This window comes from Phycodurus eques, chromosome 4 (assembly GCF_024500275.1).
Source record: "Phycodurus eques isolate BA_2022a chromosome 4, UOR_Pequ_1.1, whole genome shotgun sequence".
In the NCBI taxonomy this organism is placed as follows: Eukaryota; Metazoa; Chordata; class Actinopteri; order Syngnathiformes; family Syngnathidae; genus Phycodurus; species Phycodurus eques.
The window spans coordinates 8,760,556-8,773,406 of record NC_084528.1 but is presented as its reverse complement, the minus strand read 5'-3'; the positions used below and the strand labels follow the sequence as shown (position 1 = coordinate 8,773,406).

The following is a 12,851-nucleotide window of genomic DNA, read 5'->3' as shown; positions in this document are numbered from 1 at the left end:
CCAAAAAAATGAGGAAATAAAAAAAGCGATGGATTGACTTTTTACACAAACGCAGATGGCGAGCTGAACATCAACACTACGACCAGCCGACTGCAGTGCTCATTGTACGACGGATAGTTTTGTAAACTTTCACCAGAGACAACATGGCTTCGTGGGTAACTTGACACTAGTGAATGGGGCAGTGCCGACTGTCTACCTACCTGGGCTTCCTCCTACCGTCCCGCTGTCGTCAGGTGTCGTGTTTGGCTGTGACATTATGTCACCAACAACGAGGGTAAAATGACTTGTGTGTTTATTTTTATGATTATAGTCCACAATAACCATTCGATTTTCAAGTTGAGCCTCCTAACGTGATTTTACATCATATAAGCTATGACCCTCTCAGTATGTTTGATTCCTCTTTGGCGCATCCATTCTACACGCACACAGCGTCTGAGAGCTGAGAGGTGGCCCTTATTATTCAAGTATTGGAACCTGATTTTATATATGTAGTGATTTTTTTATGTATTCAAATTTGGTAGGCTTGTCAACATTTCTCTTCTTTGTGGTGTGTCAAATTTACATGCCATTTTGTGGGCCTGTTTGGTGCCTCTTTAAAACAAATCACACACATTACAAATGTCATGGTTACTTATTGTTCATTGTGCACAACCTTCTGTTCATTGAGTTGTTCTGATATGAGCTGTTGATCCAGGTGAAGAATTTTTAGCTTTTCAAGCCTTAGTGCTGCATCCTTAAACCAAGCCACCTCTTTCACCACTGCCTGTTCCATCTATTAAAACATAAAGTGGAATAACATTTATAAAATCACCAATTATACATACTGTATATTTGACAATTTAGTCAAGATTATGCAGTGCACAGAAAAAAAGATATACAAGCAGTAGTTATATAGCGGCGGTATGTGCATTGTGCAAAACAACATCGGTTTGGCTAAGGACCCCCGAAAATGGCACCAACGAAGAGACGCTTACGAACCACACTTTAAACTGCAAGCTATCAGTCACGCGGAGGAACATGGGAATCGAGCAGCCATGAAAGAATTCAAGATCAACAAATCCATGGTTCGCAAGTGGAAGAAGCAGGAAAACAAGCTTCGCCAAGTCAAGAAGTTTCCGCGGAAACTTCGAGGTGGCCGGAGTTAGAAGACCAACTCGAGCAATGGATTAATGAGCAAAGAACAGCCGGGAGAAGCGTCTCTACTGTCACCATTCGACTTGCTGACAAACACATCCAGCCCCACCACATCACCAACATGGACGAGGTGCCGCTCAGTTCCGACATCCCGGTGAACCACACTCTAGAGAAGAAAGGGACCGCCACGGTAGCGATATGCACAACGGGGCACGAGAAGTCGGCTTTTAGTGTTGTGCTTGGTTGCCATGGTAATGGACAGAAACTGCCACCTATGGTGACTTTTTAAGAGGAAGACACTGCCAAAAGAAAAGTTTCCAGCCGAAGTCATCGTTAAGGCCAATCAAAAGGGCTGGATGGACGAGGAGAAAATGAGAGAGTGGCTGAGTGAGGTGTACGTAAAGAGACCGGATGTCTACGAAGACTGGGAGGCTACGCCGGGCGAGTTACGCCACCATATGTGAATGGATTGTGGATGCTTGGGCCAAGGTATCTGCTTTGACTTTTGTCCGAGCTTTCGCGGAAGCCGGCATTATTGCTGAACAGCCCCCGGCAACGAGACTGACTCTGACAATGACAAGAGGGAACCTGGCGTGTTTGATGGAGAACTTGCCCAGCTGTTCATTTCGGATACAGAACATGAGGACTTTGATGGATTTGTGGATGAGGATTGATAAAAAAATAACGTCAGTGCATTGTTAAATACTTCAATAAAGTACAACCGAATTCAGTTTTGCTCCCGCTGCCTTTTTAAAGACATTGTTTTAGCGTGCATGCATGGTACCGTATGTTTTAAGCTAGGGTATGTTTTACCATGCCGGCGCCCAATAATACGGTGCGCCTTATGTATCTGTTAAATACAGAAATAGACCCCGTAACTGAGACTACGCCTTTTAATACGGTGCGCCCTATGGTCGTGAAAATATCGTAACTTGGATATTTTAGAATACAATTATTTCAACCCTTGATCTTACCCTCTGTCTTTCAGCTGCACATAGGACTGCATCTCCGGCATGTGTCTGTGCACCTGCTGCACCCAAGAGTTCCCTCTCAATGCGGCCCAGCCACAGGTGGAGGTCCTCCTGGCTGGATGTACAGCGACTGGAGGCCTCCAGAGCCTGCTCCAGCCTTTGGAGCACATCCAGACTACTCAGATTTAGCACGGAGCATCGGATACGAAGAGCATCTAATTTGTCCTGCACCTGCTGTTCCTCCTCCACTGAAATCACAGTCACAGCAACGAACATTGGGTAAGAAAAACATATCTTAGTTTGGAATGTTCATGTGAGACAATCAATGCTGTAGTTGTGACTAATACAGACATTTGCGCGAAATCTCTTGTATGAATTACTGTAGTTCCTCTAATATTGATTGAGGGCATTTATTTACTAAACTGCAGAGAGGTGTATATTGGAAGGAGGGGTTGAATGAACTAGACATGCCTCTGTTGATTGTTACATCTTTGCTTTAATGACAACGGACTATGTACAGTTAGTGGCTCATATTAACCGGGCTCGTGTTGCCTTCGGTTCATGTATATCTTCATCAAATCCTAATGACTTCTTGGATGGGTGTTATAAATTATTACCTGAGATCACTTCCATGAGCTCAAGACCTGTTTTCTGAACTTTTACAAGGTCAGCAGTTTTAACCTGGATCTCATCAGTGACAGCCTGACAAGAAATGACTGCATGTCAAATTCTACTTCTCCAACTGAAAAATACAGTATGTAGAAAAGTTATAGATTTCCTACCTTAGCCCTGTCTGTGGCCTCAGACAGATGCAGCATCACTCTTTCAGCATTACGCAGTTCAGCAAGGGCCTGCTCTACAGATATGAGCCACTGCTGCAGATTGTCTACACCTTCCTGGAAAATCTGAGCCCTAGGTAGAATGCCCTCCAAACTGTCCCTCCTGCAAAACAAAAATAGTTAAACAGTAAATAAGATGGACTGAAATGTATGTGTTAAAGTGTGACATTGCCTGTAAAAGTGGTTGACCTTTGTTCCGCCTCCCGCTGTATGGACTCCCACTTCTGTTTGAGAGCAGAGAGCTTGATCCTGGCCTGCTCCCCCTCCTCTCCTGGGTGGGCCTCCACTAGCCGAGGACCCTCTAACATCATAGTATGCATACTTTTCCGTCGATCTGTAAGGAGGCGCTGCAGGAGCTAAAAAATATTATGCTCGGTTAATGATTTATGACGATACCAAAAGGAAGTGAAAAAGTCAAGTGGTAAAGATTATTTGTGTCAACAACAATTTAGCTCATAGGCATGCACACGACAAAGGTAAACATGGAAATATTACTGTAGACATTTACTGTGTTTAATTTCATAAATTAATTTCCCTGGGGTTGGGGGGTCTAGAGGCCCATATCAAGTTATGATGTATTAGGCATTATTTCTGATCACTCATGTAGAAAGCCATTCCATGTTTCTTTTTTTTTTTTAACCTACCTTTGTATCACTCTGCCTGTACCCTCCTCAGGTGTCAAGATGATTTTTATTGCCAAGTAGGTTTCACCTCATTGGACGCCCTCACAATAGCTGAGGTTACAGCGGAAAGGTGAGAAACCTGCCTGCTTTGTTCCCAGGAAATGGCCACTAAAACAAACAAGTGGCCTTTGTGGACACAAACTCTGCCCATTCACCCCTGACCAGAGAAGGGATCTGACCTTGCTACACCTTTCTGCAGCATGCCTATTTTGGTGTATTTCCCTACTATAGGTAATCTAATATGATTATGGAGTGTAAAATGAGGTCATAAGAAACAAACCCTTTGCTCTTGAAGCTGTGCTTTCACCACTTTGACCTCTGAAGATGGAGGTTTCTGATTTGCTGTGAGCTCTTCTATTTCACACACCCATGTCAGCAAGGCTTCCAGACTTTGAAGGAACGTCTCAGAATCGGTAGATATGTTTCGCAGAGGCAACGTAGACTTAGTTTCCTTTAGGAAGACCATCACATTATATTGACCACATCAATTCAATTAAATGAATGGAAGGCCGGAAAATTTAATAAATTTTGTTAGTGTAAAATGGTAACAGCGTTGAGAATAAAACATACCCTCCATTTAGCCACGCAAGAATCTTGGTCTGAGCTTGAGTGTCCATCACTTTGGAGCTGTGAAGTGAACAAAGTTTCATCACTTTTTGTTTTTTTTTAATAAAAGTTGTAGTTAGACGCAGTTTTTGAACATCAGACCAATGACAGTCTTTGAGACCAAGCATTGTTCTAAAAGACAGAATGTTAGTTTAAGTGAGAAAAACAGGGATGAAATGGATGGAATAAAGTGATTTGATGTGGTAAAAAGTTATTTTTTGTATCAACCTCAGCAAGTTCCTGGGCAACTCCATTCAGTACTCGAACAGTTCTTGTGATTATGGGGTCACCCCCCTTATCTCCCGTTGGATACTCTGTCACTTCCACGATCTCAGTCACGATAGTTTCTGTCACCTCTGTCACTTCTGTCACTTCCCGTGATGCCACAGTCTTCCAGGACCAGGGACTCCCTTCTCTGGAGTCTCTCCTCTGAAAGCTTGCTCTTCTCTCCACAGCAGTCTTGTCAGGGTAAGTCAAGGGAGATCTTGAAAACTCTGGGGGCATGGTTCTTCTTGTTAGTGTCCCATTGCGTGATGTTTTTATAGGAGAGGGGGTACTGTGCCAGGCATTATCCAAAGTACTAGTACTCCTGATTGTGGAGGCGGGGGAGCTGTGGAGAGGTTTGTCAGAAACTGGTGTATGAGCTCCTTCTTCTCGCTTGTGATGAAGTTCTTGTGCCTCCTTTTCTGCCTCCGCCACACTGTCCTTGTTCTTATCGTGCCCATGTTGAGGAGGCAGACACTCTTTTCGCCGTTGGTAGCACTCCGTCAGGAAGGCCTCATCCGACCGCACCTGCTTGGACTTGTGGCCCAGGCAGCTGGGCCGGCTTATGAGGTTACCCATAGTCTTTCAACCCAGAGGCCAGTGAGGTAATAATTGAGGTAAGTGCCTTCCGCCATGCATGTGGAATCTCCTTTAGCTACCTAAAATAAGAGAAATGAATCATCATGCAAAATTTTTTTTTTTTCCATCGCTCTACATGTCACAGCTAAAATGAAACCAGCGCCTTTCTTGTCCAGAGGGAACCCTAGCTGTGACACTTGGCTCTTATTTTTGCTGTGCTTTTGTTTTCAATTAGACCGCATACACGCATACTCAATCTCACATCACCAACTAAAATATTCTGGGTTTACAAATCTATGTGACAGGCTTGTCAAGGATCCCACTGTTGGCATGACGAACCAGTGGCAATGATCCAACATAATTTACTCAGCCAACTCCAAGGGACCAATATTGTTGCACCATTCTTAATGGCATCAACATATTTTTGACTGAAATTTGCAAGTAATTGTAAGAGGACCATAAGAAACATAGTTGTTTGTTTGCTCCATGCCATACCTTCATTGTTTTGAAGAGTGTTTAAGGGTGAATGCTCTTATGTTGATCTAGACTATAGAGGAGCTGAGGTGAGCCCATCAGGCAATCACAGGAAAGGTTCCTTGTGCAACAGGGTCCTCCCTCTGGGATTGTCTCAATTCAGAATGCTTGAGGTCACCTTATTCATGCTTGCTGACCGAAGAAGGTTTGCAACATGGTGGTTGCATCAACAAAAAGATAAACAGATGGTTGGCTAATCAAACAGAAACATATAGGGGAATTAACTGTTTGGTAGTCTGTTGTTCGTACTTTTAGTATTTCTTCTTTTAACCACTTTTGGGACCCAAAGAGTTTATAGCCATGGAAAATAAGGAATCATTGACTACCACAACAAATTTGATTGTCATTTTTCTCACAAATACAGTATGTAACCACATACATTCTACTGCAGAGGACATGGCTTTTACCTCTAATGAGAGTCTAAATATGATGCCTTCATGTGCATGAGTAATTACCTATCATGTACTGTGTGTCTCACCAGGCAGAAGATGCGGTCAAGAAATACACAGGGGAGTACTAAGTCAGATCAGAGAGTGGTCCGAGACAAAAAGCCCCAGCCTCTGGATCAATGATTACCCAGTTAGCTCACATCAGTGAGTCTAGTGGGGCACAGAGTAACTGTGGCCATGTCCACATGGGTTAACAATTCAAGAGTAAGGGTGTGTCATCTTTTATTGCCACATGTAGCCATTTGCTAAATTACCATTGGCTCCACAGTGATCTAACAGAACTGTTCATTAAGTTATAGTAGCATATTCATCAATATACTGTATAGTGATACACTGTATGTCAACTTCACCCTATGCTAATATAATGTTTTTTTAGGTCTGTACCAACCATTGCGAGGTAAAGTTATCCATCCATCCATCCATTTACTATACACACACAAAAAAAAATGCCTTTCATTGTGCTGATTTACATTATAACAAGCACCCTAAAAATCCAATATACAACTAACTGTGTTTGACTTAGCAGCCAAACTACCACTGATCCATTTAATTCATCTTGGGAGGACCTAACCACCCCATCACTTAACCTCTTTATGGATCTCCTTTAATTCAAACCAGCCAGTTCTGAGCTCTCAACAGTTATTTCTGGCAAATGTATACACCAAAATTAATTAACTAGAAAATCTGATCTTTTGGTATAAATAGACAATATTTTCGTGTGAATAAAATAATCAGAATAATTAAAATAAGCACAATCATAAAACATTAAATTGATGATATTAATAATAATAATAATAAGGTAAGTGATTAACATCATTATATACCTATATCTATAATTTTACTGTATTTTGTCTGAAAGTAATACATTTACATGATCCAACAGCCACATTATTGAGGATATTTGTAATTAGCAGCAGAGTAATAATCATCAATCACGGCAATAGAGCACTATGTTGTTTTGACACTCCGTTAAGTGATGTATTAAAATAGTCATCATTTTAGTGGTCCCTGAATATGCATAGAAGCTAATCATTTACCCCTGAGACTCATATGACAAAATAGGATGGATATTGTAGCCTACAAAGTCACAGGTCCAAAGTTATATATAATATGGTTACCAAATGGGTCAGCAGTGTTCAAATGTTAATCAGGACTGATTTAGCTCAAGATCAAAAGGCTCGAGAAAAAAATTCATGTTTTTACAGGAATTTTGCAATGTCTGTTCAGAATAATCGCTTCTTCTTATTATTATTATTATTATTATTATTATCATCACGTATTTTATATTCTCTTATTCAGAATATAAAATACAGTACCAATTCCTTCATTATCATGTAGATTCCTAGTTCAAGCACTGGCCAGCAACGTCCAAACACAATTTTTCTTTAATACTGGGAGTTTTGGCAGTTTGGGATTATGTGAACGACACTTACCCTAACGCATTGACCAACAGCATGAGTAAAGGAATCCAGCCAGTCCCCATTCAGCATTCAAACAGGAAAGAAAAAAAAGCTTTGTCTGAGCATCCTTTGAGTGGGCTCCCAGTTCCAACATCCCGAACTGAAGACTGCACACACAAACACATCCATGCTCTCTTGAATACACACTCAATCACTTCCACTCATTTACACTTGCTCACCTACAAACACACTTTCTAAACACAACCACGCACATGTCCTGCAACTCATGCTTTTCCGTTGCCCACAGCCACAGGGAAACAATGTCCTCCTCCTTTCCCCTCACAGTGCACCCCTCCCCTCAGCTCACTTCTCCTCCCACCGGCTCTGCTCCTCTCCCTTTCTTCTTTGTTGTGGGAGCTGCGATAGAGGAATTCCTTCCTTGTTAACACCGCTGATGGGATAGTGCGCCTAGATGGAGACAATGTATTCCAACGACTCAGATGAACTCCCACAGTTCCTTGCCAAGAGCAGCTCATCCATGGACTCTGACAGATCCCTTTAACAACAGGACGATATCTTTTTCACCAGCTCTGACACTGCTCAGGTTGCTCCTGTACAAGGCAGCTGGATGGCAAAGTGCCCCCTATAACCTTTCCTTGGGGTTTCCTCTCACAGTCTCCCTCTTTTCATCCAAAAAAAGCCCCTCCTCTGAGATCTGAATGTGGCTTAAAAACTCCCTGCCGGTGCATTTTGAGTGGGTGGGCGGCCGGGGGTGGGGGCGTGGGCAAAAAAAGAAATGTTTTCTAAAGGTCCCCGGGCTGCCCTCAAAACATTCACATGTTAAGTGACAGCTGCCTCAGCCCATTCCCCCTTTTGGTGGCGAGGGAGAGAATTGCAGGCTATAAAAGAAGAGACCTACACGCACTCTGATACCCACCCACTCATACAATCAACCCAACCCCCTTGCATTGGTCATTCTCCCTTCAGAGTCAGTGCGGCAGTCTCCTCAGCAGCAAGAAAGGCACAGTACAACATCTCAGATGACTTTTCAACTGACTTCCAGCCATTTTAATCCTGGCCCAGGAAGAAAGAACACGACATAGAGAACAACAAGATGAGCGTTTTCTCTGCTTTCGGCCTTGAAAAACAAAGACATATATCATGTCTCGTTACACGATACCACAATATTTGTCTAGGAACTACTAATCCAAGTTTACTGCAACAGTTCACGTTACCATTGTTGGATGTTTTGAGCAAATGGTGACATTTGCCAACATTCTTACTGTAAATATATGGAATTGAGGTCTGTGCAAGGGTGCATAAGCAGACAAGAAGCGTGCACACCAGTCACTTCCGAGACGTTATATGCCCAGAATTGTTATTTTCTTGCCTCTGTATTTCACCAGCCAGCCAAATAATGAACCAAATCAACTGGTCCAACTAACGTTTGCATGCTTGCACCGTGCACACACCCACACTCTATCCTACTTAGCAATTCCAATTGCCAGACACGCATACATCCACTTCACAAGGTCAGTGAGTTGAATTTTTGTTTGTTAAAGCCAACTTAACATTCTGTTGAAAACAAATGTAACTTTTTTAAAGCGTTTTTAATGTAATTCGGTACATAAATGTGTATTTTATATTTTATATAATGTAATTTATTATAAAACTGCAGTATACAGGCCATTTTTCGATTCTGTTCCGTGCTATTTTCTATTTTCCTTTTAGAGATGAAAATTAAAAATCAAACCGTAATTCGAGTTTTCCGTACTCGTTCCAGACAACAAATCATAAAATCAGGCTGCATTTGAATTTTGGTTTTACTATTTTAAAACAAAAATCAAACAACCAGTCATTTTTCGATTTTTAATGTCTGTCTCCAAATGTTATATCTAATTACCAAAAGAGACACGGACCAAGTCACATGGGCCATTGCAAGGGAAATGGAATGAATGACCCCTGTGGTGTGATGTTATTCAACCCCTGGGTAGAGCTGAAGAAAAGTTCCTCACATGAATTGAAAGAAACTACAAACACCCCATACTGGTGTGCATTGTACAGGGAATGCCACATCAGATAACATTGATCATTTGGCTGCAAATGATGCACAGAACAAACTGTTTCTTTGGGTCACTTAGTGAATTCATGTATTTTGGGTTTTTAATGAGATCCTTGAACCTCAACATAGGATAAGTGGTATACAATAAAATAAAGCCTGAATGAAAAGCAGTTCTCTTTGGACTAAAGATCGGAGTCTAAAAACAAAGAATAATTGTACAGGATTGTTTTGCCACACCTGTGCAATCTCAAATTATGCTGTTGTCTTCAAATTTAATTAAATAAGACCTCACGGAGTCCTCCCCCAGAACATGGTAATTAGCCCTGCTCATAAGACATAAAAAGGGGGTTCATTCTTCGGTTCAAACCAGAAGCACTATTCACGCAAACTAATTTATCACCCAAAGAGGTTGCTTCAAAGAAAACTGAATGAAAGGCATTGGTACTTCCCAGCTGGGTTATCTGGGCCGTGTCGGGCTGCATGGATACTGGAAATTAGAGTCATGGTTTGGATGAGGGTTTAGCTACTTGGGGCTCAACCATATCATAGGCATATGCTATGTTTTGAGTGTTTTACACCCAGGGCCAGAGGACTTGACGCCCTATTTAAGAAAGACTCAAAGTTCTATGGAAATAAATATACTTGACATGATAAGTAAAGAAAAATAAAAAACAATGTTTATCATCTTCCAGGAAAACAAAGCCCATTTTCTCCGAGGACAAAAAAAGGAGGACAATGGGCTGAGAGATCCATGACCCCCATGTCTAGGATTGTTTCTAAGTTGTGTGTACACGAGGTCTATTTGGGATGCGCAATATGCCAAGGGAAACCACAGTTTTAAGACAGAGAGTGTTTATATGCAAGATTCTCAATGGTTGGGGTGATGGCATAAAATTTCAATTTGGACCTAAACACAATGGGCTAACTGCAGTGTTTTAGTCTTTTTGACTAATTTAGTGAGGTACAATTATACCATCATCATAATTTATGTACAGTAAGTGTCTACTTAAACACATGTATGCCTAATTAACTTAAATATTAGTGTAGATGAAGCCACATTAAACCAGCAACTTAGTGTACACTTGACATGTCAACACAGTACAGTAAGTACCTAAACATAAAAAAGCACACCATTCTCAGTATACTTCTCTAATCTTAACTGATAGATAGCTGGATGTCAAATGTGATCCATGAAGGCAACTGTGTGTGTGTGCGTGCGTGTGTTTTTGCGTGTACGTAAACGTGAAAGTGAGTAACCTGCGACTAGTTTCTCCATACAGGAGGCCTCTTGAAGCTGCCATTGCAAACAAAGGCTTTTGTACAAAGTATGAAATAAATACTAGTTGGCGTGTTCATTACTTTTTCCCTGTGACATTTCACATTATTACACACAACTTTCACACAAATTTCTGATATTATTTGTTCTACTTTCTTTTTATGTATGGATTACTTGGGTTATTCCCAATATTTTGTAAAATTTTCATGTCAATAGCACCTTTGGAAATATATTTAATGAGAAAAATGGTGATGTGTTAAAAACCTATTTCAGTCGCTGTATGTGTTGACCCCTCACACTAAGCTCTCTGCCTCAGTGCAACTCCATCGCATTATTTTAAGTGTACATTTCCCAACCAAGAGTCACTCAACGGTCACAAACCGTGTTTGATTGCAACGACTATTTAAACTGTCTGCTAATAAAACATTACATATACATACATACATATATATATATATATATATATATATATACACATATATATATATATATATATATATATATACACATATATATATATATATATATATATATATATATATATATATATACACATATATATATATATATATATATATATATATATATATATATATATATATATATATATATATATGTATGTATATATATATGTGTGTATATATATATATATATACACACATATATATACACATATATATATATATATATATATATATATATATATATATATATATATACACATATTGTTTTATCATGTAATATGTATATATTAATGGGTAAAAGGCTTAAGATGAGTCACTAAAAGTCTCGTGTACAGGAACAGATGTGGACCCCTCTCTTGTGTATTGGAGAAAGGTCTGTATCTGGGTCTCAGGGCTGTCCTCATTCATGCTGATATTAACGAGTCCCAAAGGTCCAAAGTGGGAAAAAAAAGCTATTTGAGCAGCAGACTCAAAACATTACCATGACAAAGGTCTGTAACCGAATGTAGTATGATAAGGGTATAATAGAGCCAACCACATACAGTATTTGACACAGTTTTTGGGAATAGTAAGAAGCCACCCAAAGCGTTTAAGACAGATAGTGGATTCTATTTTCAAGCATGAACATTGGACTCAACATGACAATCATCCAAACCATGACAATTTAATTATTCTTTCTTATTTATACTGCAAACACGCTATAAATTAGAAGTACTTATTGAAGGTCATTTTGCTTCAAACTTTGAATGTCCTAGGACATTATTGATTACTCAATGAGAGCTATTCACTTCAGACAAGACAATTTGCTAGAACTCCTCCCCATAAATCTATTCTAAAATGTGTACACATTAAAAAATATATATTTGATGAATTATTTTCAAAGAATTGTGTTGTTTTCTTTCTGCTATAGTACCTGTCTTTCTATGTGGCACAATACAGTTACTTGATATAAATATTCACGTGACAGTTGTGATCAATAAAACAGTCGGATGAGAGCACATTTACCGCAAGGATCCTCCTTCTTTTCTTTCTTTTTTTGTGTGACGCCCCTTCCTTGTCATCCCCACAGAACTGAATGTCTTTTCAGTGTGTTCATTCATGTGTGCAGAGGGCCTCCAGTGCAAAACACTTGTCTAGCCTGGCTGCCCAGACCAAGCACAAAAAGCCTAATTTCCCCACACCTCTGCCCCCCTGTGGTCTGAAGAAGTTTCCCTGTTGTAAGTTTCCCTAGAAATTAAGGTTTCCATCGGTGAATGTCTGAGGGAAAAACACTCATCCGTTTTTGTATTCTGTTCATTGTGTCCTGGGCTGAAGTCGATGAGACAGACAACTATCCACGCGATATTTACACAATGGCAATGTGGAGTATTCAATACATAACATACAGGTTTTAGACAGCGAGAACTTACTGTAACTAAAATAGTAATGGTTCCAGAATTTTGTATGAAATGTTATAGAAAATTAGAAAACATATTTTGTCACATTATATTGTGATGAGTTTTAATTGTATTATTATTTTACTAAAGTATGTTAACACAATATTATACAGTAGCTCCCTTAACCTCCAAGTGCTGTGCAAAAAACATTGCA

The 12,851-nt window shown here is 40.1% G+C and overlaps 1 protein-coding gene across 4 annotated transcripts in view; it reads right to left on the bottom strand.

Annotated features, from left to right (window-relative positions):
• Positions 1 to 12,851, bottom strand: part of macf1b (microtubule actin crosslinking factor 1b) — a 37,837-nt gene that overhangs the window by 15,563 nt on the left and 9,423 nt on the right. For 2 of the 4 annotated variants that reach the window (XM_061673869.1, XM_061673870.1), the window contains 7 exons: positions 4,198 to 4,254; positions 3,908 to 4,078; positions 3,134 to 3,300; positions 2,888 to 3,047; positions 2,723 to 2,807; positions 2,109 to 2,353; positions 653 to 772 (listed from right to left, as the gene is read on the bottom strand). In XM_061673869.1, coding sequence (XP_061529853.1) covers positions 653 to 772; positions 2,109 to 2,353; positions 2,723 to 2,807; positions 2,888 to 3,047; positions 3,134 to 3,300; positions 3,908 to 4,078; positions 4,198 to 4,254 — 1,005 coding nt within the window. Of the gene's footprint in view, positions 1 to 652; positions 773 to 2,108; positions 2,354 to 2,722; positions 2,808 to 2,887; positions 3,048 to 3,133; positions 3,301 to 3,907; positions 4,079 to 4,197; positions 4,255 to 4,461; positions 5,157 to 7,492; positions 7,755 to 12,851 lie in introns of those variants that run through there. The other 2 variants (XM_061673867.1, XM_061673868.1) reach the window with 2 other exon arrangements.